This window comes from Vicugna pacos, chromosome 19 (genome assembly GCF_048564905.1).
Source record: "Vicugna pacos chromosome 19, VicPac4, whole genome shotgun sequence".
Taxonomy (NCBI): Eukaryota; Metazoa; Chordata; class Mammalia; order Artiodactyla; family Camelidae; genus Vicugna; species Vicugna pacos.
Window position 1 is genome coordinate 33546370 of NC_133005.1, and position 27775 is coordinate 33574144.

General features: G+C 41.9%; 1 protein-coding gene across 1 annotated transcript in view; it reads left to right on the forward strand.

Moving 5' to 3' along the window:
* Nucleotides 1-24748, forward strand: part of STK4 (serine/threonine kinase 4) — a 76230-nt gene extending 51482 nt beyond the window's left edge. Inside the window, exon 11 of the mRNA XM_006202502.4 lies at nt 20638-24748. Within this exon, the coding sequence (XP_006202564.1) occupies nt 20638-20796 (159 nt within the window). The 3' untranslated portion in view covers nt 20797-24748. The remainder of the gene's footprint in view (nt 1-20637) is intronic.
* Nucleotides 24749-27775: the final 3027 nt, after the last annotated feature.

Genomic DNA, 27775 nt, shown 5'->3' on the forward strand with positions numbered 1-27775 from the left:
CATGCTTAAATTAATACTCTCAAGGATGCATCTCAGTGTTTTCTGGGAACCCAAGTATTTCCAACTTGAAACCTTATCTGCCATTTTATAGAAACAAAGGAGACACTCCCAAGACAGTCTGTCTTTAAATTTATTGTTCATTTGTTTCAAAATGAGTTTTTAAAAAAATTGCGTATCCTTAAATACCCCAGCCTCCATTGCTAATAATGAAGTTCCCATTACTCAGCTATAACAGTCATCAGCTCTTGGCTATTCTTATTTTATCTAATTCTCCTCTTCCATTATTCTTGGGACATGAAATGTTGAGAAGACAGGGGAAAGATGCCAGTTTCCTTACCCCCATCCAGAGACAGAATCTCTGTTAGAATTCTCAAAGCAGTATTTGCATTTGTAGCCTAGTGCCTTTGAAGGAGAAAACATGATGTAGGACTTTTCTCATTCCCTGAGATGTAATCCTCATACCACTTCCCTCCCCTAACACGACCACATTTACCTAAAAATCCCCACGCTCTGCTGCTGAAACGAAATCAGCAGAATTGCGCATCTTTTTGTCTTTGACGACATTTTCTCTCCAAGCACCAATCATTCTGAATGGACAGTGTGTGTTTTCCTTTCTTCATCTCACTGTTGGAGTTCGGTGCTGATGTTACCAAGATTTTGAGCTGACTCTGTGAGGAAGAAGGGGTATTGAGAAGAGGAGGAGAAAGCTGATTGATGATAATTTATTGTGTTGTAAAGACACACCTCGTGTGTATTGGTTGTTCTGTCCATTCATATTTTTGCAGGAAAGTGTTAGATTTCACATGTATTTAGAGGGTCTTACAAAGCTGCAACTGGGTCTTTTTGTAAGGAAATATATTATGCCTGGGTGTACTGGGTGACTGCTGTTTTGGTTGCAGTGATATGCCTGGGTAATTTAGATCACCAAAATCACGCTTTTAGGTTTCTAATCCTTGACTTTACCACTTATTGATTAATTAGGGGCCATTTTCTTCTCTTGGTGCCTCAGTTTCCTCACTGTAAAATGGAGGTCATACTAGTACCTATAGAATGGATTTCGTGTGTGAGTGAGAATTGTGTGGTAATGCTTATAAAATGCCTTCAATGTAATAGGCACTTCATAAATGTTAACTTCCTCCTCTTTCCTCCCCTCTCCCTTCCTTTCTTGAAACATTGTCCATGGAGTAAATTTCAGTAGCCTAAACCCCTTTCCCCAGTGACTTGCTGTTATAAAACCAGGGATACATTCCCAGAGAAAACTTGCTCCCAAAGAGACTGATTTTAAACTACTCTCAAAGAAAGGAGTCAGAACTATTACCAGCTGGAAATTGATTCCCCAGAGTGGTTGTGGGTACCGTTTTTAGAACATCCCCATGCTTGCTTGCTGTCTCTTGCTTCTCTGTTCCATACAGTTTTTATATGTATCCACTTTCATTTCATAAACTAATTAACATTACCGATTTTTTTCAAATCTTGACGCATTCAGATTACTTCCACTGCAGCAGACACTTTTCGCCAATAGATGCCACCCCCTCACTGCTTGTGTGTGCAGGCCTCCTGGGTGGAATTTCCTTGTGGTTCGGAGAGGTTAGGGGCTTTGTAAAATTAGTGATAATATTACCTCATAAGGCTGGAGGTTCAAAAGACATTCATATTGTCGTCTTTAATTTGGTGATTCTTACAGTGTTCCTGTGAGGGGGGCAAGATGAGGTGGGTTTTTTCTTTTTAATCCCTTTTATAGTTTGAGGAGCTGAAGTCTAAGACACTAAAAGGCAACCTTCCTACTTAATGCCAGAACCAAGTCTAGAACCCAAATCCCCAGGTTGCTTCCTGAATCTGTTAACTCTTGGGTATTTTCCCACATGAAAAACAAAACAAGCAGATTGCAAGCTCCAGGGACATCCTAGGTACTTAATTAACATTACAAGCCAGGTGAAAGAATCCTCTTTCAAATAATATGTAATGGAGGCTACAGTGACCAGGAAGAATGGTTGCAGGTTTATCCAGTCTTACTGGGAATTTTGTAATATTTAGAAGAGTGTTACTGACTTGAATGGTTTTTTTCACGCTCATTGAGAACATAATGCAGATTGGCAAACTTTGCATTTCATTAGTTACTTACGTAAATCCCTTCTTGGAACAATATAACTTTTACCTTATTTTGATGTTCTTTATTAATTGACTTTCCAACCATGGGTTTTACAGTAATTGGCTGTTGTTCAGGAAATGCCATGCAGACTGAAAAAATGCATTATTATTTTAAGAACATTTTGATTTTTGACCTAATATAACCTGTGAAAACAAACGTCTCTATTGTAGAGGCATCTTAATGGCCACAGCAAACGCTCGGTAAGCCTTCTAGGGACATCTCTGTCACAGCGTGCCACACAGTCTCCTTCAGGCACTTACTACGAAACTTTCCTCCCTCATAGACCCTGTTATCTCTTTAATATTAGCTTTTCTGTAAATTTTCTTTTCTTACCTTAGTGGTAGATATTGTATATTTTTAGTAATCTTCATGTTGATTGCTCATTATCTTGTTTCATTGTATTTTTCTTGTTTCCTCTCATATTATTATTATTATTATTATTATTATTATTATTGTTATTATTATTGTTATTATTATTATTATTATTATTATTATTATTATAAAACCATTTAACATAATATGTACCCTCTTGGCAAATTTTTAAGTATATACAATACAAGATTGTTTACTGTAGGCACCATCCTCTAGAGGAGATCTCTCAGACTTCATCTTGTGCACCTGGAACTTGTACCCTTTGACCAATACTTCCCTGTTTCCCTATTCGTCTCGTCTTATTTTAAACTTTATCGGTAGGAATACTTGCTCTCTTCAAGTGGCAGAATTTGCGAAGAGTTGTGGGGAGGATATAGCTCAAGTGGTAGAGCACATGCTTAGCATGCATGAGGTCCTGGGTTCAATCCTCATTACCTCCACTAAAAACAAAAAACAATTGTAACCCTGATGAGTGCAGCTGTTAATATGAAATAGCTCCTGTGTATGTGTGGGAGAGAGAATGAAAGAGAAAAAATGAGATAAAGAGACCCAGACAAACCGATAGCCATATCTGAGAGCCATCACCTGTCACCTGAGTGCTCCTGCTTGTGTAGTTGAATTGATGTTGCACACGTCAGATCCAGAGGTGGGCAGCTGCTGAAGGAGCAAACTCAGATCTCCTTTATAGGCCCACCAATTACTTCCATTTGCTCTTTATCTAGGGCAATCATAGTCAAGACTATTCTAGGATTTTGTAGCCTTCCAACATGGATGTATCTTTTAAAAATCTTATTTATATTCCTTTTTCAAAAAATACTAGACTGTGTATTCTGAGATAATTATGGATTCACATGCATTTATAAGAAATGATGCAGAGAGATCTGTGTACTCTTCACCCAGTTTCCCCAATGATAACATCTTGCAAAAATCATAGTACAGTTTCACAACCAGGATACTGACACTCATTCAAGATGGATGATGCTCATCCATGAAGATGAAAGAACAGTTTCATCACCACGGGCACCCCTCCTGTTGGCTTTTATAGGTACACCCTCCCCACCCCATTTCCTAACTCGTGGCAACCACTAATCTCTTCTCTGTTTGATGTATCTGTTTGGGAATTTAAAAAATCTTAAGGGAGTGGTGTTTAAAATGAAATCAAGGCAAGAAATTGGCTGTCCTCTCCCAAATGTTCTTATTCCCAAATATGGCAGGACCAAGCACCAAGTTACTTCCACTGGGAAGACCTGTGGAATCTGGAATGGATTCCAGATCCAGGTGGGCATTTTCTGCTTTTTGAAGAGACTATAATTGCAAACTACAACCATTCTAGGATGAATTTAAACCAGTTCGTGGGATGAATTAAGATCTTGTGATAAAAATACCATAGATCATCTGTCACATGATTGGTGACAACCCTTCTCTGTACCAGCTTCGTCCGTGAGGGCAACAGCTGCCCACAAGTTAATTGCTGAAGGAATCTTTAACGTTGGTGCCAGGAATTCATTTTATGTGACAATTTTAAGAAGTAATTCCTGGTATTTGATCAGTATGTGGAGTTTTATGTACAGATACATGGAAGATATGTGGGTCAGAGGATTTTGTCTTTTTCTCATTGCCCAACCTCTGCTCCTATCTCAGTTTTGTCCTTATGGGAAATGAAAATCCCACAGGAAAGCCTTATTCCTGGACTACTGGCCTTCCACCCCGTCCCTGCCCTCCTCTTCCCCTGTCTGCCTTCTGTACCTGGGCCTTTTCAACAAGGAAGAGTGACTATAGCCTCAAGGAAACATGTAAACTAGATGACCTTTAAGTTCTGGTCCAATCCTGGGGGCCAGTGATGCTGCATCAGTGAACTCTTTTGTAGCTGCTCCAGTGTGATGGAATAGACACACATTCCGCATCCACAGTAAAGGGATGAGACCAGGCTGCAGTACATCTGTCCGTCCCCCACAGCTGTGGGTCACACATCTAACCCTGCAGGGCTGTGGGGACGGGTTAAGGGAGAGCCAGTTTGGCCATGGCACATGTAATTTTTACAAATTGAATTACCGAAATGGTTCTGAGTTTGCCACTACACCACAGATCATACCGCTTCCTGTTTCCTCGTTTTGAGACTGGCCAGTTGAACTCATTTTTCTTGCTTGTGCCAGCCCCTGAAAACATCTGCATTTGTGACCTCTGATTTAAGAAACCCCCAAATCGTGGACCTTTAGGTGGCTTTTGGCTTTTTAATATTAAACATTGTTTTAATGAACATCTTTGCACGATTCGTGTCCCTTAGAATTCTTTCCTGCAAGTAGAGTGCTTGGGTCAAACTTTATAAATTTGAGATTGTCAAATACCCTATTGTTTTGGTGTGGTATTTATTCATTGAATTATCAATGGAATTCTTATTTTCCTTATTAATTTCAAAGAGTCCTTCATAGATCAGATAAGGTGATGAATCTTTAAACTTACATGATGAAAATACTTGCCCAGTTTTTAAAAGCCTTATAAGTGGTATCTAACCATTCAGGTGTTTTAAGTTTGTATGTATTTTGATTTAGTTTTTATGTACTTCTCCTTTGTGGTTTCTGGCATTTTATGCCATGTTTAGAATTTTTTCACATCCCAACATTATAAAAATATAATTTTACTTACTTTGTTTTAGAATGTTTATTTTCTTTTTAGTATTTATCCTGTCCAGAATGTGTCTTGGTGTAAAGAGTAAGGTCGCAATCCAGCTTCATATTTTTCTAAACAGCTAGCCAATTTTCCTGACAATCAATGATTTTTAATATACATGGTGAATTTGGAACTACCAAATCTTAATGGCCTCTAGTATCTGCAACTGGGTTGTTTTTACAGATAACAAGTTTCCACTTCAGACTTTGAGTTTCAATATTTTTCTACTTTTAAAACCTCTCAAAAGGAGCTGTGAACAGAACACCATATTGGTTTTGGCATTAACTTTAATGCATCTCAAATAGGCTGATTCTACAAATTTTGATCCAAAGTACTTCTCTGTCTTGATGCCTTTTTTGCCAAGGAAAATGGATTCTTCCTGACCCAAAGGCTTTCAGTGCTGGACCAAAAGGAGTCAGTGTGTCCTCTTAGGCTGGTTGCAGGTTATATAATTTGGCATCAAGTACAATGCTTTTTATTTTTCTCCCAAGCTTCTTTCTATTCTCTTGCCTCCAGGGGCCAATGCCTCTTGTTGCTGGGGACTTTATATTTGGGGGGCAAATTCAGATCCTCTCTGTCCAAGTCCTAGTAATTATAACTTTAAAATGCTTTTATTTTTTCTTGAAAGTTTGATGAAGAGATGGCAGAGGGCTTACTTTGACAGTGACTCCCAGCTTTCTCTTGTGGAATTTAGCTGTGGGTTGTTTTCACCTGCAGTGATGATTCACTCTTTCACATCGGTTCTCTTTATAGATTTAATTAGAAATGCTTTTGGTGCCTCTATGAAAATTTACTTGAGTGTCCTGTTACCTTGGCAGATTCCTCCTCATCATATTCTCCTAAATTATGATAGCATCTTTTAAAGAAGATTTTATCATTGATGCTGGTTTTTAGGTCAAGCTTATAGGCAGGGAGCAAATTCTGTCATTGTGGTCGAGAGGCAGTACAGGGAGTGGTTAAAACCACAGTCATCATGTAAGGCTTCCATCTTCCCCACCCTTATGTCACTTGGCTAACCTTCAATTTCCTTATCTGTCAAATGTGGATAAAAGTCACACCCATCTCATAGGGCTATTGTGAAAACCAAATGTCATCACACATTTAGAGCACTAAGGACAGTGCCTGGCAGGTAGTAAACATTTAATAAATTATTTATTGGGGGAGGTTATAGCTCAGTGGTAAAGTGTGTGCTTAGCATGCACAAGATCCTGGGTTCAATCCCCAGTACCTCCATTAAAAAAAAAAAGAAATAAACCTAATTGCCTAAAAAAAAAAAAAGACTTCTTGTCTTCTTTTTCAGTGTTGGTTTGTACTTCTAAGACATTGCTGTGCTATTCCACCCCCAACCCTTTAGTTGTAAAAAGATGCATGCCCCTTGGATAAAGTTTAGATTTTTTTAACATTTTTATTGATTTATAATCATTTTACAATGCTGTGTCAAATTCCAGTGTAGAGCACAATTTTTCAGTTATACATGAACATATATATATTCATTTTCACATTTTTTTCTCTGTGAGCTACCATAAGATCTTGTATATATTTCCCTGTGCTACACAGTATAATCTTGTTTATCTATTCTACAATTCTAAAATCCCAGTCTATCCCTTCCCACCCCCTGCCCCCTTGGCAACCACAAGTTTGTATTCTATGTCTATGAGTCTATTTCTGTTTTGTATTTATGCTTTTGTTTTTTGGGTTTTTTTTTAGATTCCACATATGAGCGATGTCATATGGTATTTTTCTTTCTCTTTCTGGCTTATTTCACTTAGAATGACATTCTCCAGGAGCATCAATGTTGCTGCAAATGGCATTATGTTGTCGGTTTTTATGGCTGAGTAGTATTCCATTGTATAAATATACCGCTTCTTCTTTATCCAGTCATCTGTTGATGGACAAGATATTGAAAAGCTTAGAGAAGAAAATTTCTCCCACAGTTCCACCACCCTCAGCAATAATCACTGTTTATATTTTAACGTGTTTGGTTCCAGTTTTTTATGCTTATATATTATTGCACACAGCTGAGATCATTCTGTGTGTATAATATGACATCTTGATTTTTTTCACTTAACATATCAAACATTTTCTCATATCATTAGAAACAATTATAAAATTATCATTTTGATTATTACATAATGGTTCATCACATTATGATATTTTGCTTGACCTCATCATTCTCCTTTTATTTGGTATTTAGTATTGGGAGGTATTTTTGGTTGGAGTTAGGTTGCTTTGAGATCATTCTAAGTTTCTTAGCCAGGCTTTTTCTTCTTGTCAGTGGGAGGCTTAGGGGTTGAGGCTTCGTATTTGCTTCTGTTGGTGGTTTTTGTCTGTTGAGTGTGTGAATGAAGCCGGGATTTTAAACCTCAGATGCAACCCTCTCTGTCTCTTGCCATCTTTCTGTTCTGGGTATCTCCATACCTGTTTGCTTTTTAACCTTCCTCTGGTGAGTTTCTTTTCATAACCCTGGGCTGGAAGAAAGATGAATGGAGACCATAATTAGGGCTTTGGTCTCTGACTCAGGGCATTATGAGTGCCCAGGAGCCAGCCAGGATAAACACCATCAATAGATCTTTACTGAGTTACCCAGGCCGAGCGGTTCCTGGTGCGAAGACTGTCCTAAATTGTTCCTGACAAGGTATATACTATTTTTGTCTCAGATTTCTTATTTTTCCTGTAAAGCTGAGCTTAAAGTATGTTAAGGCTGAATTCATTTGTACTTGGGAATATAACGAGATCTTGTACTTTTTACTTTCAGAAAACCAGCCAAGAACAGCAGTTGGAAAAAGAAATATGTATCCAAAATTGCCAGGGAAACCTGCTGTTTAGATCTGCTTTCTGAGAAACCACATGGCAGATGAATGTCGCCTTTGTCTCAAGTCACTGCAGCCTCGTTCTGCTAGTGAATTACACAGGCTGATGGAAGCTTGGTTTTTAGCTCAGTTGTTGAAAGGCATTGAGGGCAAGAATTAAATGCCGTGGTTTGTGACTCCAGAGGGTTGCTTGAAACGAAATCAGCCTGTGTACGCTTGACATCGGTTCTCATTTCCTTTGTTCGGTTCTCAGACTGCCTGATCCACAGCTGCTCAGCAGCCTTCTTCTTTCAAATTCCTTCTTTGTGACTGGTTATTCTCTGCAATACAGGATGGTTTTTATCTCAACTACATGGTAAGCCAAAGAGCTGAGTACAGACTATGAGTTTCATGATTTGGGGGAGCGGCAGGATAAGTAGTGGTAAGAAATAGTTTAGATCCAGGTGGCTGAGAACAGAAGATCAGAAATGGCTCCCAAGACCTGCAAACAGTATCTTGGCCCCTTAAGGCCTAGGAAGGGCTCTCCTGAGGTTACTTCATGTGGCTTCACTGAAAGCACAGGGGACAAATGACATGTGTCTTAAAGTCCTAGAAGTTACCATCTCTCTCAATTAGCTGTCTGGTACTGTATCAGTCAGAGGATGCCAGGCTCAGAATGCAAAGGGGCCTCAAAGGACGTGTGTTCTAGCTCCTGGTACGTCTCCAAGAGGCATCATCCAGCATTTTTTTGGACCACTTCTAGTCATTTCTGAGACGGGGGATTCCACAGTTGGGAAGTAGTACATACCATTGCTTGCAAAGCTCTGCCTAAAGATACTGTGTTTTTTTATTTCAGCCAAAATTTGTCCCCAGGGAACTTCTCCCCTTGCGTTTATTTTGATTATTATTCACAGAAACTGTACAGAAGGTTAGTTGGAATTATCTGGACTTTCCATCTTACAGAGGGAGAGGACTAGTTAGTTTTGGTCTCTGCCCCTTGTTGACTGTGGAAACTCAGACAAAGTATGTAGTTCTGCGAACCTCAAATTCTCCATCTGTAGAATCAGGTTAGTAATTATAGCTGTAAGATTTAATGAGGGTCAAATGAGATAATACACAAAAAGTTCTTCATGTAGTGACCGGCTAATAATAGTTAACAAATATTTCATAAATGCTGGCTTATATTATTATTATTGTTATTATTACTATAATCGTCATACAACAAGGTCCTTAAATCCTGCCCTCTCACCGAAGCAACCCAGGAGGGCTTCTGCTTGTCCTTGTATCTTACCTTTCTTCACGTTTTCTTGATTTACCAGGAATAACACTGTTAGTATTATAAGAAAGTGGAGTGAGCGTGCAGACAATATTTCTGGCCCCTGGAGATATCCCTTCTTTCATAGGAGGAAGTTTCGGGAGTCGTGTCAGCAGTCCGCCTTGTTGCTGGAACTGGAAATTAGGAGTTAACTTTTTCCCCCTCTGCTAATGGAGGAAGCACCTTTGCTCAGTAATATCACGGTTGTCTCTGTTTTCAAAGAGTGTTCCATCCTCTGTGGCTCCACTATTTAAGTAGAAATTTTAACAGTCCAGTTCATCCTTCATCCTTGTGGTCCAGATTTCTTACTGGATGGCCTTTTTCATTTTATTCCAGGTAAATCTAGGGGCTTTCCCCCTTAAAATCTTGATTTCATGTATGTTTTGTAATTTTTTGGCATCAAGTTTTGGATTTTAAAATTTGTAGGATCTGTAGTTCCAGCTTACTTTTTGGCCCTAATATTTGTTTGTTTTCTTTTTCTTGTTCAGACTCATCAGAGACTTTCTGGGGTTTTTTGTTTGTTTTGTTTTATTTGTTTTAGTCATTTGAAAGAATCAGCATTTCGTTTTGTTGATCCTTGCCATTAAGCATTAGCTTTTATATTCATAAATTTATATTCTTACTTTTATCTACTTCCTATGGGTTTATTCTGGTTTTTTTCTTCTCTAATTGGATATTAAACTCAATTTTAAATCATCTCTCTTTTCTAATATCTGCATGCAAGTTTATAAAATTCCCTTGAAGTATTACTTTAACTACCTTCCACGATTTTTTATATGTAGTTTTTTGCTTTGTAAAGTCAGGTTTATTGAGTTTTAATTTACATACCACAAAATTTGCTTATTAAGTGTACAATTTGATGAGTTTTAACAAATGTATATGGTGTTTAAACACCACATAATCAAGATATAAAACATATCCATCACCCTAAGGGTTCCCTCACACCGTGGTTTTTGTCCTGATGGTTTTGTCTTTTCTACGATGCCATGTAGATGGACTCATACCGTATATAGTCATCTGTGTTTGGGTTCTTTTATCCGGCATGCTGTTTTGAGATTCATCCATGTTGTAGCATGTGTCTAGAGTTGTTCGTTTTGATTGCTAAGTAGTTTCAATTATATGGATAAACCACAATTTGTTTATCTATTCACTATTAAGATAGTTTTCAGTGGGAGCAAATGAGAGTATTTTAATTCTGCATTTGGGCTGTAAATAAACACACTAGACTATTCTGGATTTGAAACTGAACATTTTTCACATTGAAATTTTTCTTTGGGGTTTGGCAGTTTGGACGTTTTTCCATTGGTGAGCAAACATGTGCTCGTCCAGTCAGGAGACAGAAACCACAGAGTAGGTTAAACAGAGGAGGTTTCATGCATGGAATTCTTACCTTTGATAAAAGAGGAACTGTAAGGTATGGTTCCCTAGGGCTGGGGGAGTGGACCGAGGAAGGACAAACTACCAGGGCTTCAGACGTCAGTAGAGAAGGTAAGGTTCAGCCCAGGGCATAGCAGAGGAGTTTGCCTGTTTGATGAGACCCGAGCTGACCTAAAGGCTCTGGTCAAGTATAGACAGCCTTCTGGAATGCAGGCAAGGAGCATGCGGTCAGCAGCCAGGGCCTTGGACGTGCACTAGGGGTCTGGTACTAGCAGGGGTAGGAGGCCTTCAGAGCTGATGAGCCATGCAGGGGCTCTGCTGTCCACATCGACTGGGCTGCTGGAAGATTATGGCCAGGCCGAAGCTGCAGGGCCACATGGAAACCAGGTTCTGGGCTATGGCTGGGCCACACTCTGCTGACTGTCCTCACATCCACACTGCCTGCCCCGGTGCTGGATGCCCCTCTCTATCTAGACCAAATTTTTTGTTTGTGACACTGCAGGGAATTGAGGTCCCAAGACTTGGTGGCCATTGTAGAAAGATTCTGACATGCCTTGCAGATAGAACTTACCTACTTTTGTTGCAGAATTGTTTTCTTCTCAAAGGATATTGAGAGAATATTTCTTTTGGGGTATTTAGGTTGTAAATCTCGGACCCTTCATTACATAGGAGTGTCCAGCAGTAAGGCTTACAGAGGTTTTACATACTTTCCAGAAATTGAGTGCTGTTCACTTACATGCTTTCCCTCTTTAGGAAAGCCCAGATTGTTAAAACAAACAAACAAAAAACAAAAACTCAGGCCTGCAAAGGAGCTTATTACTCAGAGAGCTTTTACTTTCCTTCTTGACCAGTTTTCTGTGAACATTTTGTTCCTTCAGTGTATTTAAATTGGATCCCCTTTATGTCTGAAGATACCTTTTAAGAGTACCTTCATTAAATCAAGTGAGATTAATTTGTATTTCAGCTCTCAGATTTTTCTTGGGATTCTTTGGGCTGCTTTGATTTGGCAAGATGAGAGAGACAAAACCCGGACTTTTTGTTGCCTTGGAAATTTCCAGCCCAAGAAAGCATACAGAGGCACGGCTGACAGGGGTTCTTACGTGATGAGCTAGCTTTTCTACTGATCCAGCTACATTAAAATAGCAGCTTGGTGCAGTTGGTGTTTTAGGTTTTCCTATCATCTGAAAGATTAATATCCCACAAGAATGATGATACTGTTAGTGTCTCTCTTTCATGCTCCAAGTATCAGAAGCATCCTGTGCCGCTCTATTCCCACACTCTACCTTCTGTGGACATTTACTATTACTTTGGGACGTTTAATTATTGTAGGAGTTGGGGCGAGTACAGCCCAGTGGAAGAGCATGTGCTTAGCATGCACGAGGTCTTGGGATTCAATTCCCAGTACCTCCATTAAAAAAATAACCTGATTACCTCCCCTCTAAACAAATAAAAAAAATTTAATTAAATAAATAAAATTTTAAAAAACAAAGATTGAAAATCTTAGATTAAAAAAAAAAGATTATTCTAGGAGATTAGATGTTTGCTAACTTCCTGAAAGTTTTCCTCTGTAGTTTGGCTTCCTTAAGTGTGAAATTAAATTAGAGCAACTCTTAAAATAGAATTTTTCTTAAAGAGCAATCATTAGTAGTCAAGACTAATGTGAATTTTTATGTCCATTTTTCCTTGTAACTTTTTTTTTGGTGGGGGGGTGGGGAGGTAATTAGGTTTACTTATTTATTCTTAGAGGAAGTAGTGGGGATTGAACCCAGGACCTCCTGCATGCTAAGCATGCACTCTACCACTTGAGCTATCCCCTCTCCCCCCATTTTTCCTAGAAACTGTATTGTAATCATGACACTGGACGAGCTGTTCATTTTGACATGGGCATGCAGGGATCAGTTTGGAGTAACTGACATAATGTTATTTAACACACTTATACTCTGAGGCTTAATTATTGAAGACTACATATTTTCAAAGCTTCCGAAAAGCCCAGTGTCTTACCAGTCATTGAGGGAACACAGTAAAAAGTCATTTTCAAGTGAAGGCTTCAAGATTTATGGGTACATTTCATTATTAAACATTTATGGAGAACTCTCTTCTGCTGTCCTGACTCTGAAACTATATTAGATGTAGTTCTACTCTGAAATAGCTCCCACTCTAGTAAAAGGAAAAGGTAGTTGGGGAGGAGAGGGGGTGGAGCTTGAACTGGGTGGCAAGCTTGAATGGGCATTCCCTACACTGAAGACAGAGAGAATTCTATTCTGCAGAAGCATGGAACTGTGAAAACATGGGGCACCCGAAGGAATTTTGAGTTGCTATTAGTAATATTGACAGATGAATTCATAAATCCTTTCATTTATATAATCTGATTTTATCAGTTCCCTGTATCTTAAAGTGTGATAGTTACTTGAAATGACAAGACTTGCATTTCATTTTTCTAAATTCTACAGTTCATACTTTTCCCTGAATTTGAGTGAGTGCCCCTTCTTTGCACTATATATGTATAAAGAGGCATGGTCTCTCTCTCAGAGACTCTTGATTCTTCCTGCTCTCAACTGTAGTACATGTTGCCTTGACATTGGGCTGGCTGGGCTTTGCACTCAGACACGCGAGGGCTCATATCCTAACCCAACCACTTACACCTCCTGGCTCTGGGGTCGTGGGCAAATTCCTGTTTCTCTCTGAGCCTCAGTTTCCACCTCTGTAAATGGGTACTGCTACTTATGTCATGGACTTTTCTGAGGATTACAAGAGCTGATGCATATGAAGTGCTGAACACAGTGCCTAGCATATAGCATTCAATTAAAAGTAGCTCTAATTAGCATTGGCAATCACTGGGCACTTACTCATAATGCCTCAGTTTGTAGCTTGCTTTCATGACAGATTTACCTTGTTTATCTCTACTTCTAGTGTGAAGGGACCCTGTCATACACTTTCTGTCCCATACATACCCTTACTTACCCAGACCCTCTATCACCCATCCTCCTGCCCAGTCGGGCCAATCCCCAGTGTCTGACACAGAGCAGATATTCATTGCATCTTTATAATCAGAATGCTGCATATTAGCAGTGCATTGCTTTTTGAGATCCATTATTCTTTGGTATTTGGGGTATGAAATTTCTTTATGGGTTCTTGCTATGGAAAGCCAGAGTCATGATGGTAGGGAAAAAGCTGGGTTTGGTCAAAACTTTACTACCTTTGGCCAGTGGCTATTGTAAAACTCATGGAACAAAACCAAACCAAAATAACCATAAAAACAAAAAGGAGGTGTATTGTGATTTTCAGAGTCAGTTGTGAATGTTCACACCAGAACAGAGCTAGCGTAAATTCTAAGCATGTAAAAGTACTACCTCAAAAATTAATTTTGTCATGGAATTTTCAGGATGACTCTCAATAAATCACAAATAACTAAGAGAAAGCAAGTTTTATACTTCATATTTTAGTAAAACCCCATCGTTTAAAGAAAAAAACTTTTGCTTTTGGTCTGTTTATGTCATTTATCAGATTACGTCTTTTGTACACACACAAGCACACACACAGTTCATACTGAGCCCTGGGTAGGTGGGAGTCTGTCTGGATGTAGTCTTCGGGTTGTTGGAGGCCAGTCTTCTCACCCACATCAGAGCTCTTGTCTTTATATTCCCATGTCTGCTTGGAGCCAGATTTCTTTGTTTTACTCAGGCTGAAAGACTGCATTTCATTCCGGTCATCTTGTTAAATATTTTATATGCCTGTGGTCATGTTTTCTTTGGTTGGAATTCTAGTAACATTTCCATGTATTGATTCGAAGTAATCATCAGCTCATAATAGGACTGAAGTAATAATTCACTGTTAACAGTTCTGCAACTTTTCTTCCTTGTTGGAGAAGCATTAGGAAGATTTTATAAGGGATTAAAGAAAGCATGGCTTGGCATGACCATAATTTGAATCAGAGAATTCTCTCATTAAAATTTTCACACTTAAAGAACAAGCTCTTTTGAAATTGAGTGGTCTAGTGCTTAGTTCATCCACACAGGCTGTGATATGACTTCCTTGCTTCTCTGCTTGGCTGTCTTCTCACTTATCTGCTGAAAGATGACTGCATCACCTCAGATTCTTAATCTTACTGGAGTCACCTCTCCCCAGCCTAGAACCCACCCCTGGATAGAGACAAGGTCACATCAAGAGAGGGTACTTATTTTTGGTGGCACTAAATCAGTGTCCTCGACGCCTTCTGACTGACCTTCATGTGTTTTTTCTCTGTGGCACTTTTGCTAACCTTCTCGTGGTAGGTTTTAAAGGTATGGGATGCCATGCTGGTGGCTGCATCTGACTTTTCAGCTTCTGTCAAGCTTCCTTGTCATATTGCTAAATTCTGAAGGTCTGTTCCTTCCTCATTCTTGGCCACAGTAAACCATCCCCTGACACGGGGCATCGGCCTGACTTACCTACCCAGAAGGGATGAGGTGTTTGAGAAATCCTGTTTGTGACACTGGAGGCAGAATTGTGCGTGCTCAAGTCCAGTGTGTGCAGAATCGAAGCTTGTCCTCAAAAGCTTTGGCAAGGCTCTCTGTGAAGGTTTTTGAGGGTCAATCATGACACTGTTTGCACAACAGATTGTAAAGAGTTTCCAGCAGCAGAGGAGCGGGACTTTGAAATAGGTCTAAACCCTGTACCTTGGATTGTTTGTCACCGAGAGCCCTGTTGCAAAGCTCTGCTGTACGTCCTGATGTGCTTACTTTAGTCTGACTCTGCTGATTCAAGATAGGCTCGTTGTCATGTGATTCCTCTGATTTATCACTTGTGATGGAACACCAGCTGGATCTTCTCGGTTGTTCTCCAGGCCAGTTGTGCAACTGCCATTGACACGGTGTGATCCAGAACTTCCGGGTTGCTAAGGCTATTTGAGAAGAAGTCAGTTCCCATCAGACCTCTGTATCCATCCTAATGTTAGGAATCTGAGGACTTTGCTGTCGTCGGGCTGAGAAGAAACAAGCCAGGTCCATCTGATTCAGGGTTTCACACACAGTGTTCACTAGAGACGCCTCTGTGTGTGTGGTATGTGTCCTACACCACGCTTTGAGCTCATCAAGTTCCGTTCTTATAGCAACAGCAGCTACTATTTATTTAACTCACATATTTCTTCTATTTTCCAAAAAAAGGATTTAAGGTGGTGGCTCCCACTTACCTGCAACATATGTGTCAACAACACCTCTAAACCTCATAGCTTCCCTTGTAGGAGAAATACTGTTGTCCTCTACTGAAAAAGCAGGAAAGTGAGGCACATATCAGAGACTTGCCCAGGGCCACCCAGCTGCCAAAGGCAGGGCTTCCATGGAACCCCGGGCCATCTGACTCGAAGCCAGTACTCATGCCCTAAACTCAGCTGCTTCTCCAGCAGCCTTTCTAGATAAGATGCTCAGAGAGGGCTTGCTCAAGTTCTCTGAAGTGTTCACATCTGAGCTAAGGCCTGGAGGATAAGGAAGAACTGGGGATGAGGCGTCCAGACAGAAGGATCATTAACTGCATAGCCCTTGAGGCTGGAAAAAGTGTGGCCCACTTGAGGATCTAAAATAAAGCGTGGTTAGAGGGTAGGTAATGAAGTTGGAAGGGATGATGGACCAGAGATGTAGGGCCTTTGTAACCCTTGATGAGCTGTTGGATTTTTTTCCAAGTGCAGTAAGTGACAAACAGGTGACTCATTTCTGTATTTTTGATTATGTTTGTTGCTGTGAGATGATGGTAGCCTGAATTGAGGGGTTGGAGGCAGAGATGAAAAAAGTGGTTGGGTTTGAGTTATACCAGTAGTTCAGAGATTAGATTGAAGGATTGGATGTGGGCAAGGGGGTGGTGAGAGAAAGAGGGAGAATCAGGGCTGATTTTGAGCACCTGTGAGGGTAGAGGTACCATTCCTGAGATGGAGAAGGCTGGGAAGTAAGGAGAAGAGGTTTGGAGATAAGGGAGGGGTGGAACTCAAGAGTTCTGGTTTGGATGTGTTAAGTTGTGGATTTCCGCAAGATACTCAGGGACTAAACTATCCAGTGGGATCTGACTCAGATGTGTGAGTCTGGAGTTCAGAAGAGAATTTGGATCTGGAGATATAAATGTGGGAATCGCAGCGTGGAAAGGATGTTTGAATCCTGGGGGACAGATGAGATACTAAAAGGGGCTATTTCCTTTAGCCAGTGAAAACAGCTCTAGCCCCCTACGTGGCCGGTGTGAGAATTTGCTCCATCAGGACACTGGCTATAGCCAACTGTCAAACCACACCTCATTTACTGCAGGATATACATTTGAAATTGATTTATGCCACCGAGGACCAGGAAGGTGAAATGCTACACTGGGCAGCATAAAACCATTCCCTGAGCTTGTTTTCAGAAAAATCCATATCTGGATGGTGTGACTGGCTGGCTGTGTTCTAAGAGGTCAGGTGAAACTTAAGCCCCAAGGGCCCTCGGGCAAATAAATTAGTCTGAAGGTGGTTGAGATAAAGCCACGGAGCTTGTTCTTGCCCCCAGATTAGAATCAAGGGCGAAAGAGCTGCATAGAAATTGGAAACCTCGGAGAAGCTCTGACCAGAGACAGGCAGCAACTACTTTGAGAAGTAAGGTCAAGTCATTTGTCCCGGGTTCAGGTTACATAGCCAGGAAAACAAGAAGGAAGATGTAGGATCATGCTGATCCAACTTGAGGGCTCAGAAGAAACCCCGGAATAGCTTCCTTAACCTTCGAAGATCTGTGCCTCCTCCCAGGAAGCCTGATCAGGTAGCTATGGGTTAGGGCTCCAGAGTCTGTATTTTCAACAAATGATTCTGATGCAGGTGATCCATGGATCACACTTAGAGAAACACTGACTTTCAAAAGACCTTTGAGATCGTCCAGGCAGCCCTCTCCTAACAAGTGAGGAAGCTGAGGCCTGGGGAGGGGGAGGGAGGGGCTTGCTTAAAGTGGCAGAACTCACTGGAAAGCCAGTGCAGGTCCACACACTTTCATTCTTCGTTTGACAGTTGAGTCTTTCTCCTAATGGATGGATCAGAACCAAGCCTTCCCTCCCAGTTCCCAAATCCCCTTCCTTCACTGCATTTTTTTTTTCTTTTTCGTATCACCTTCAAATGCAAGAGTCATTTACTAATTTACTGTGTTAATTGGGACTTATCTGTTTTGCTTCACTAAAAGGAAAGCTTCATGAGGACAGTGATTTTCATTTTTGTTTTTGTTTTCATCAGAGGATCCTCTATGCCTTGGACAGTGCCTGGCCTGTAGGCGGTGTTCAGTGGATATTTGATAAATGGATGGATGAAAAATATTTTGTTAAACTCTAAAGAAGTTAACCAGCACTGTGGGAAAGTGCCCACCCTTAGGCATTATTAACCCAAAATAGAGTAGAATATTTTCTTTTTCACTTGTTTGCCTCTGGTTTGGATCAGAGTTTACAGGAAGAGCTTGTTCATGGGAGACAGAGATTTTCCAATATTATTAATAATGATGATAATATTAGTAACAGTAACAACAGTAACAGTGACTAATAACAACAGTGATAACCACCATTTATGGAATGCTTGCTGTCCACCAAAGACATAATGGCATGAGTTTCGGTGCAAAGAATGTCACCCCTGTCCTGAACTCATCTAATTCTCATCACAGCCTGAGGGTGGAGGAACTTGTCTATTTTCCAGAGGAGGAAAGTGAGGCTCAGAGGTTACACAGCCAGTGCTGAGTTAGGATATGTAATCCTGAAGATTAAGTCCTTAACTACCAGTAACATTCAGTGTTAGATTTGGGACGTCTTCCCTTTGGAGAAGGGATTGAAAAGGCAGAAGACTAGGCAAGCACCACTCATCGGAGTGTCCCTAGGCCAAGAACACCAGCCCCCAAGATGGCATAAAACCACACAGGCTGGAAGGCAGGGTGGATTTTCTCAGCCCGACTTTCCATCGTTTCCCCACACCCTCGAGTCTTTCCACTCTCACGTTACAAAGACCCTTTCGTCTTGAACTGTGGGGCTTTTCTCACATCTCAGAACACCTCCCCGAAGCAGGCCAAGGAAAATTCCTGTGGCGACAGGTCACTAAGCCGTTTCTGGGGAGACCACTGTGGCACTTCACACGCCTTCACACCCTGCCCTCTAAAGGGAGGGGGGACAGAAAGAGGCTCCTTCACCCACCTTTCAGTGCCTCTTCCCTGGGGAGGCCTTAGGAAGGGGCTGAGGGAGCTGGTGATTCTATAAATCTCCCGTGATACTTCGGGAGCCTTGTGAGTTCTTGAAACACGGTACCTATTAAACTGGCTGCAAGCTTACAGAATTTATCACCACCTTTGGTGGATAATGGTAGCATTCATTCCGCCTCTGCCAGCCCGGACTGGCCTCGCTTGGAGGCAGTGAACACTCCGCACAGACGGCACCGGTCACGAGGCCACCTGCCTGACAGCTGCAGACACGGGGGCAAGATGGTGCGCCCCAGGGCTGCCACAGAGATAGAGGCTGTTACCTGCACTGCCATCCTTAAGCACACAAGGCACCAGGCGCTGTGCCAACAGCCTGACAGCCACGGTCTATCAAAGCCATGTGATAAACATGATGAGACACTGTGGTCCCACTTCTGTAGATAAGGAAGACCTGTGGAGATCCTAACTTGCCTGAACCTTGTAGCATCTGCACAGGCAGAACCACATTTCAAACACAGGTTGAGTCGGTTGTAAAACCTGTGCTTTTGCAAACCTGCATTCCTCCAGTACTGGTTCAGAGCACGGGCTATGGGTTTGAATCCCGACTCTGCCACTTAGCTGTGAGACACTGGGCAAGTTACTTAGCCACCCTCTTTCTTGGCTTGTTAATCTGTAACATAGGATAATAATGTATTCAAATCGCAGGACTGTCATGAGGATGATGTTAATCAGTATATAATGTGCATAAAGCCCTTAGTGTCTGGTGCTTACAGAGCATTATGGAAGTGCCAGCCTTTATTTTTAATTTATATATCATGTCCTCTTTTTTCTCTCTGCATGGTGGAAACTTCATCTCAGGTTTCAGGGCTGCTCCAACTAACCCCTTCTCATAAAAGATTGTGTCTGTATTCCCAAGACAGTTATGTGGATGATCCATATAAAATGCTTAGAGTGGTGTCACTGATAAATGCTAGTATGGCAGTGCTGAGGAAACATTGCAGCAAAGTGTGTTACAGCTCAGTGTTACAGCTCAGTTGTGACAGCAACCTGGATCTGGGTGAGAGACCAAGCAGCACTCGGAGGGTTGGAGAACTCAGGTTTATTATGCTGGCAGGCCCAGAGGAGTTAACACTCCAAGCTCTGGACCCCGTCTGTAGGTTTACACAGGCTTTTATAGGCTGCCGGTTTATACTTCGCAACATCGTATGCAAATAAGGTGTAACAAAGTTGACTAATTAGGAACGAGCTTTGTAGAAATGGACCAACCAGGAGTGAGCTCCATGCAAATGAAGTGCTACAAATGGACCAATCAGGAGTTAGGTCAGGGATCCAATAGAATCTTAGGGGTAAGTTCCACTTTCCTAGAAGTAAGCTGTTTCAGAGGCTAAAAGTGAGATAATGGGGCAGGGCCAGGGAACGGGATGGTGCTGGCAGGAAAGTAGTGGCCCTGCCTGGGGGTCCTGCTGGTCTTTTTCATGGGGCTTCCCACCTCAACACTGAAGGCGTAAGTGAGGCAGGCCCAGAACTAGGAGGCAAGTTTTATATCACATCCACCAAGTTACTGTTATTTTAGTGCTCTAATAATGAATCTACATGTAATTAATTTACAAGCTAGGGGGATGAAAGTATTATTGATTAAGTTCCTGGTCAAAGAACAGTAAATTAAAGAGATTAGCACTCAGAGCTCTTCCAGGGATAAGTCATCTCAAGAAAGCTTAGTTGTATGTTCCTCTTCCTGCAGGGTGCCTGGAAAGGCTGGGCTTCTCAGCCGTCCTGTCCCTGCCCTGGGTTTTGTCATGACTATACGTTCCACTTCTCTTCTAGCTTAAGAGTTGGACTGTGGAGGACCTTAAGAAGAGACTCTTGGCCCTGGACCCCATGATGGAACAGGAGATCGAAGAGATCCGGCAGAAGTACCAGTCCAAGCGGCAGCCCATCCTGGATGCCATTGAGGCTAAGAAGCGGCGGCAGCAAAACTTCTGAGCGAGGCCGGCCCGGGAGGGCCCCGCCTCCACCCCAGGCCCACAGTGAACGCTGGACCACTCGCCCCTGCAGCCAGCCACCACTTCTGCTCCATCGTCTCTCCAGAGCACCTTTGTGAACTCAGGAATGTGCGCCAGTGGGCAGGGCCTCCTTGATGGTCAGTGCACCACCCTGATGTGTGAATTTAAATTGGTCAGGTAGATTGTTTCAAAGGATTTATGTTGGCGCTTTTAAACTCAGAGTTTTAAACCCCAGAAACAGAGACTCCTGGTTGAGTGATAGCTGGGAAAGTTTCACATTGTCTTTTGTTTTTTCTTCTCCTAATAGCTTTCAGTGGTTCTTTCCGGAAGACTTTTTAAAAATATATAAATATGCATATATATATAAATTATAACTAGATTCCCCACTTGGCGTGGTGGCATCTCTGTACAGGTACAGTTTTAAACAGTTGCCTCTTTTCTGTAAGATTACGGTACTGTGAGACATGAGGGCAGAGGACACCAGGAGGAGGCTGCCGGGGCCACTTAACCCCCAGAGCAATCCTCACTCTTTTTTAGGGCTCCATTGACAAATTAGGTTGGGGCCAGTTCCTTTACGATGGTTTCAGCCTTGTGTGGGTCATCCCTGGCTTCTGGAACTATTGGTGATGTCCAAGGGAAAGCCTTGAGAGTCTGTGTTTACTTTCTGAGTCCCAGGAGAAGCCTGCCACCCTCCTTGCAGCATTGGCCTTTGTGGTTTCAACGCCTTTCATCCACCTCCACTCTCCCAACTGCCTAGAGTCACAGCACAGACACTGCCCAGTGCCTTAAGAGGAGATGTGATTCAGCGAGGGGACAGGCCTACCAGGAACTCCCAGCAAAGTGGGGCTGTGTTCAGTCTGCAAAACGGAAAGGGTTTTCTCATTGTTCATGTGAAGATCCCACACGTGGCATTTTGCTCCACATTGCTTACAGACAAAGGTAGAGGGCATTGCTTTTGTGATCCACATTCAAACATGTGACTGTTTTCTCTTTTCTTTTACTGCTACAGGGTCTAGAAGGGGTAAATGAATATCAGACTAAGATTTGTTCTCCAAGAGACTCAACCCAGACATGTAGAATACCAGACCATAGACATCATCTGGTCTGATGGAGGCTTAGAGAGGGGAAGTGACATAGTCCAAAATCACAAAGCAAATTAAAGCAAGAGCTGGGACTAGACTTTGGGGCTCCTCACTCCTGCTTCACTGCTGCCCCTTCTCTGAGGGAAGAAACTTGTGTCAGTTTGGGTGAAGTTATCCTGGGGACCCTGCTAATGGAAACAGAGTTCTTGCTTTGTCTCTAAAGTAGGCAACTGGCTATGACGAGATCCCCAAGGGGAGCCAGATCGTTCAGTTTCAGCCATTCCATGGGCTCTGCAGCATCTGCCTGGTTGCAGACAAGCATTATGCAGGCAGCAGTCAGGCCTAAAGGAGATCAGAGGGCTTTCCAACAGACAGCACAGAGCCATCCCTCTGCAGCCTTGGCTCAAGGGCAGGTGTCACTTAGTCACACAGCAAACAGCAGACAGTTGGGAAAGGCAGCTGTCTTTTTATTTTCTAGTCCCTCTTCCCCTCAGATAGGGAAGCCCTGACCGGGTTGCACCTAAGGATACTGTAATTTGATTCCATAATTGCTTTTGCTACCCAAACCTGGGAATCAATGGAGAGGCAGGGAACATTCCTCTTCTGCGGCCGGATTCTGTTCTTTGCAATTACAGCAAGTTTTTAAAAATGCAAGAAGCTGTTGTTGTTGGTCTGCAGGGCTTGGCCAGCTAAGCAGCTATGTGGCAGATACAGAGAACAGAGGACAGTTAGAGGATCTTGCTACAGTAATGAATGGCAGCTAACAATCATTGACCACTTCATATATGCCAGGCACTGAGCTAGGTAGGTAGGCTCTTGATGTATATCAGCTCCAAACTTCACAATAACTCTGTGAATTAAGTATGTTGTCTCCATTTTATAGATGAAGAAACAGGTTTAGAGAGAAAAAAAATTCCTTCCCAAAGTGGTACAGCTAGTAAGTTGTAGAATCAGCACTGATAGCATTGCCATGTGAGACCAGTATCCACAAGGAAAAGGAAAGTCACAAATCTTCTTAAAATGAAGTGACTACTTTTCTTGCACAGACTAACTCTAACTAGCATTTTTAGATTGGGAAACCACTGAATTAGTAGTCAAGTCAGCCAAGTGAGTTTTAGAAACGGAAGTATGGAACGTGCATTTCCCCACGCCATCTGCTGTTCTGATTCTTGCCTCAGTCTCTCTTGCTATTTTTTTTTTTAAACAACTTTGCCCTTGGCCAAGCAGGAAGGGAATGCTCATTTTCTCCCTCCTTAAGCTAGATCCAAGTAAAAGAAGGTTCACTTTTTCCCCATAAATATTCTTGGGTCATGAATCTTGATCTGGAGTTTATTTTGTTTCAAGCATGTGTGCATCCAACATGCTGGTCCAACAAAGGGCATTGCTCTCCAGTCTAGCTAGACAGGGCCCTTCGGCCAGAAGTCCATTTATTTTGGATAAGGTAAATTTCCTGACCAGGCATGTTTGTTTTCTTGTGACAGGAAGGCAGAGAAGCAAATCTTAGTCATTTTTTCCCTTAAGTTCCAGATAGGTCAGTTAGCTGCCATTGAGCCCTGAGCATCAGTCATTGCTTGAGCATTTGTGACTCAAGCTTCCAGGGGACTCTGGGTCTCTCACTATTCCTCTCCTAAGAAACAATGACCCAGACCTAACTGTATCTTTTAAACATCTCAGAGTCTCTAGGAATATCTTCATTGCTTCCTCATCTGTAATTTTGAAGCAAATTTCTATTTTTCTTTTTCCTTGCCCCTTTTCCCAACCACCAATTGGATGGATGGATCGATTGGTAGATGAATGTTTGACTTGATGGTTGGAAGGATAAATAGATAGACAGACAGAACTGTCTCTGAAGCAACTTAAGAACAATAGCCTTGTCTCCTTGAGACTGTAGATTCTGATCCAGGAAACATTTATTTTAGCACCTGATGCAAGAAATTTATTATACCATTAAAACTCAATAGCAGTTACCAATATTAGGAATGAGACAGGTGACATCATTATAGATCCAACAGATACTAAAAGGCTAATAAGAACTTTATGAACAACTTCATGCTAACAAATTCAGCAACTTAAGATGGACAGATTCCTTGAAAGATACAAACTACCAAAGCTCAGTTAAGAAAAAATAGATATTCTGAATAGCCCTGTATCTATTAAAACTGAATAGCTCTGGTACATATAGGTCTTGTTGTCCTCATTTTACAGATAAGGAAACTGAGGCTCAGAGAGGTCAAATCTGTTGCTCAAGGTCACATAACTAGAATACGGCAGAGCCAGAATTCAAATCCAGGTCTTCTGATTCTTATTCCAGTGCCCTTTCTAGCATACCAAGTTGCCTCTAAAGATTGCAGCTCCTTATTTACTGGAAAATTGTTCCTGCCCAGTCCACATCCTCTCACCCCATCCTTTCTTAAAGCACCATGTCTGTGTTTTCATCAGGATTATAGTCACTGTATTTGGAATCCATGTTCTTTTTGTGTGTGGGGAAAAAAAAAAAAAAAAAAAAAACCTCTTCCACCAGCTTGCACTCGGACCAACTTGGAAAAAAGAGCTTAAATGCTGTTGCAAATGTACAACTTAAAAATGTGAAGTTTGTAGCTTTAACTTTTGTAACAAAAACTAATAACACTGGCTTAAGTGCTGACATGAAATGCTATTTTATAAAGTTTGGATGTAAATAATCAATTGAGGTCAGCAGTTTGTATATGTATGAGACATAGCTCCCTGCGTTGCCTTTTTAAAAAAATTTTGAGATGCTTCCTATGTGCTTTTATGTTAGAATTGTTCTCCCTCCTTCCTCCTGCGTGCACCTTGTCACCTTGTTTTAAATAAACTGTCCTTTGGACCAGAGTCTGTCCTCTTCTTAAACATGAGATCCTCCATCTATAGCCTAGATAATGGTGCTGTGAACCTTTGTGACATTGACAGCGTGGTGTGTTTATTGTGGAATCCAAAGCCAGGGGAGAGGTAGGTGGTGGAGAGAGTAAACTTCTGTTGGACACCTACTGTGTGCCAGGTACTGAGCTAGTTGTCAGGGATCTAAAGGTGAACCGGACACAGCTCTTGTGGACCCCTTCGGAGTCAGTCCAGCTCACAAACACACAACATTGGAAATACTGTGGTACAGGGAAGTATACAGCCTGTGAACACAGGAGGACAGAGTGACAGTCGGTCCTGCTGCAATGTCCAAGGAAGCTTTTCTAGAGGATGTAATATATCTGGAACTTAAAAAAATGAGGAAGAGATGGCCAGGTGGAGAAAGGGTGGGCAGTGAAGGAGAGGAGGCATTGTGGGCAGAAGGACCAGCCTACACAAAGGATCTGGTTTGAGAGTCTGGACACAAGATCACCTTGGCATCCTTCATTCCAGTCTCTTGTTGATGAAACCGGGTCTGGCATTGCCCAGCATTCCGAGAGGATAGGCTGGGTTCTGCCCTAGTATGGCTCATCCTTCTCCAGAAAAAATTCCCTAGCCTGAGTCTGGGTTCTCTTAGCCCTACAAGTTTACTCCCCAGCCAGGAGGGACCAGAGTTACACCAAAAGTAAGTGTAGGTCTCGAGTCAGATTGCTCTCCAGTGTTTCAAATAATAGTTTCATCCATAATCTGTTTGTATAACTGTCATGCTATTCTGCCAGCTCTTCTGGAAGTTGAGGTGATGTGTTTCTTGTTGCCCAATGTACTCGCTCACTCCCTGAAATATTCAGCCTACCTTCCTTCCGTTGCCAGGTTTGATAGTAAGCTGTTCCCTCTTGGTCAGACTGAGAACTTTTGGCCAGAAGAAGGGGAGGAGAGATGAAGTAAATTCATGTTTACTAAGCCCCTATATGCCAGACACAATACAGAGCCTTTTAGGTTATTTCATTTTTTTCTCACAGACCCGAAGTTTATAGTACTACACCCTTCCTATGGCTTTGCAATTCTCCCAGTGTGCAGTACTGGAGATGTGTGAGGATTTTTTTTGTGACAAGGATTACAGGGACCTATCAGCATTTAACGGGCAGAGGTGGGGATGCTAGAGGTCCTGCCGTGCGTTCTGGGACAGTCCTGCACGACGAAACAATTGTCCTACACCCAGCACCACATGCAGGTGTCCCGCTGGATATGTATGTTGGTGAGAAACTCATTTAGAAACACCTGGTGCTAAGCCAAGCCTCACTGACATCTAAATACAAAGCACTTTGGACCCATTTTTATTAGTTTCCCCCAAATAAACCTATAAGGTTTTGCTTGGAGATTTATCAAGAGTTGGTCTTCATTTCAGAAAAAGCAAGTCATGGGTGGCACGCCTGCAACATCTGAGTCACTGGTGCAAAGCAACACACTAAGATGCATGGAGATTTGTGGCTTATATTCCCAGTGACCCTCTGTAACATGTAAACAAATAAATGATCATTTCAAAGAATGAGGAAGTGCCATAAAGAAGAGAAAGCAGAATAATGAGATTGAAAGCAGTGTGTGTCTGTGTGTGTGTGTGTGTGTGTGTACGCAGGGAGAGGCAGCTCTACACAGAGTGATCTAGACAGGCCTCTGGAGAGACGACCTCCAAAAGTTTAGTTGATTTACAGTGTTATGTTAGTTTCTGGTGTACAGCATAGTGATTCAGTTACACATATAAATATACACTTTTTTCAGATTCTTTTTCATTATAAGTTATTACAAGATGTTGAATGTAGTTCCCTGTGCTATACATTAGGACCTTGTTGTTTATCTATTTTATATACAGTAGTTTGTATCTGCTAATCCTAAACTCCTAATTTATGTCTGAGTCATTTTCTGTTTTGTAAATAAGTTCATTTGTATCATTTTTTTAGATTCCATATGATATTTGTCTTTGTCTGACTTACTTAGTATGACAATCTCCAGGTCCAACCATGTTGCTGCAAATGGTATGATTTCATTCTTTTTAATGGCTGAGTAATATTCTGTTTGTGTGTATGTGTGTGTGTGTGTGTGTGTGTGTGTGTGTGTGTATACATACACGCCGTGAGACCTGAATGACAGGAAAGAACTAGCCAGGCAGAAGACATGGCTGACACACCTTTCAAGCTGAGGCAGCTGCAAGAACAAAGTCCCTGCAGGAAGAACAAAAGTTGGACTTGCTGGGAGGATGGCCACCAGGCCTGGTGTAGAGTGTACGAAGGACAGAGTAGAGGGCAGTGAGAGGTGAGTGAAGACAAGAGCATGCAGAGCCTTGTGGTCCATGGGATGGGGTTTGGGTGTTATTCCTGATGAGATGGAGAGCCGTCAGAGGGACACTACCCACCCCCGGGCAAATGGAAGGGGAATGTACTCTCAGCCCTTAGCATTTCTCTCGGTCCGCATCCTGCTTTGACAGATGATATTAATGACACCCCAGGTTTGGCCATATCGAGTCTGAACTCAAATTCAGGTTTCTTGACCCCACTGTTCATCCTGAGATCCCAACTGTGGCCTCCAGGATAAGACTGAGCCTGGTTTGTGATCTCTGGCCATGCAGACTGCTTTCTTTCCCAATGCCCTCCGCTCAGAGTTGCTTTACCGTTCCCACGGAGAACAAGAGCTCTGGTGGGGACAGCCAAGCTCTCTTTCCTTCCTATGTGTTTTTGGGGGGTTAATATTTAACACTGATTGTACCAGGCATTTTCACATACATTATCTCACTTGAACTTGATATTAATGCTCTGAGTCGATATTAACAACCCCTGTTGATTAGATCAAGGGAAGTGAAGACACAAGCTCAGAGAGACAAATTCAACCCAGATCACACAGCTCCTAGTAGTAGAGATTTAAGCCCAGGACTCTCCAGCCTCGGGGCCCACATTCTTTCCTCTGCACCACGTGGTAATGCTCACAGTCTCCCATCATATTCAAGTAATGCCCATAACTCCCCATCTGAGA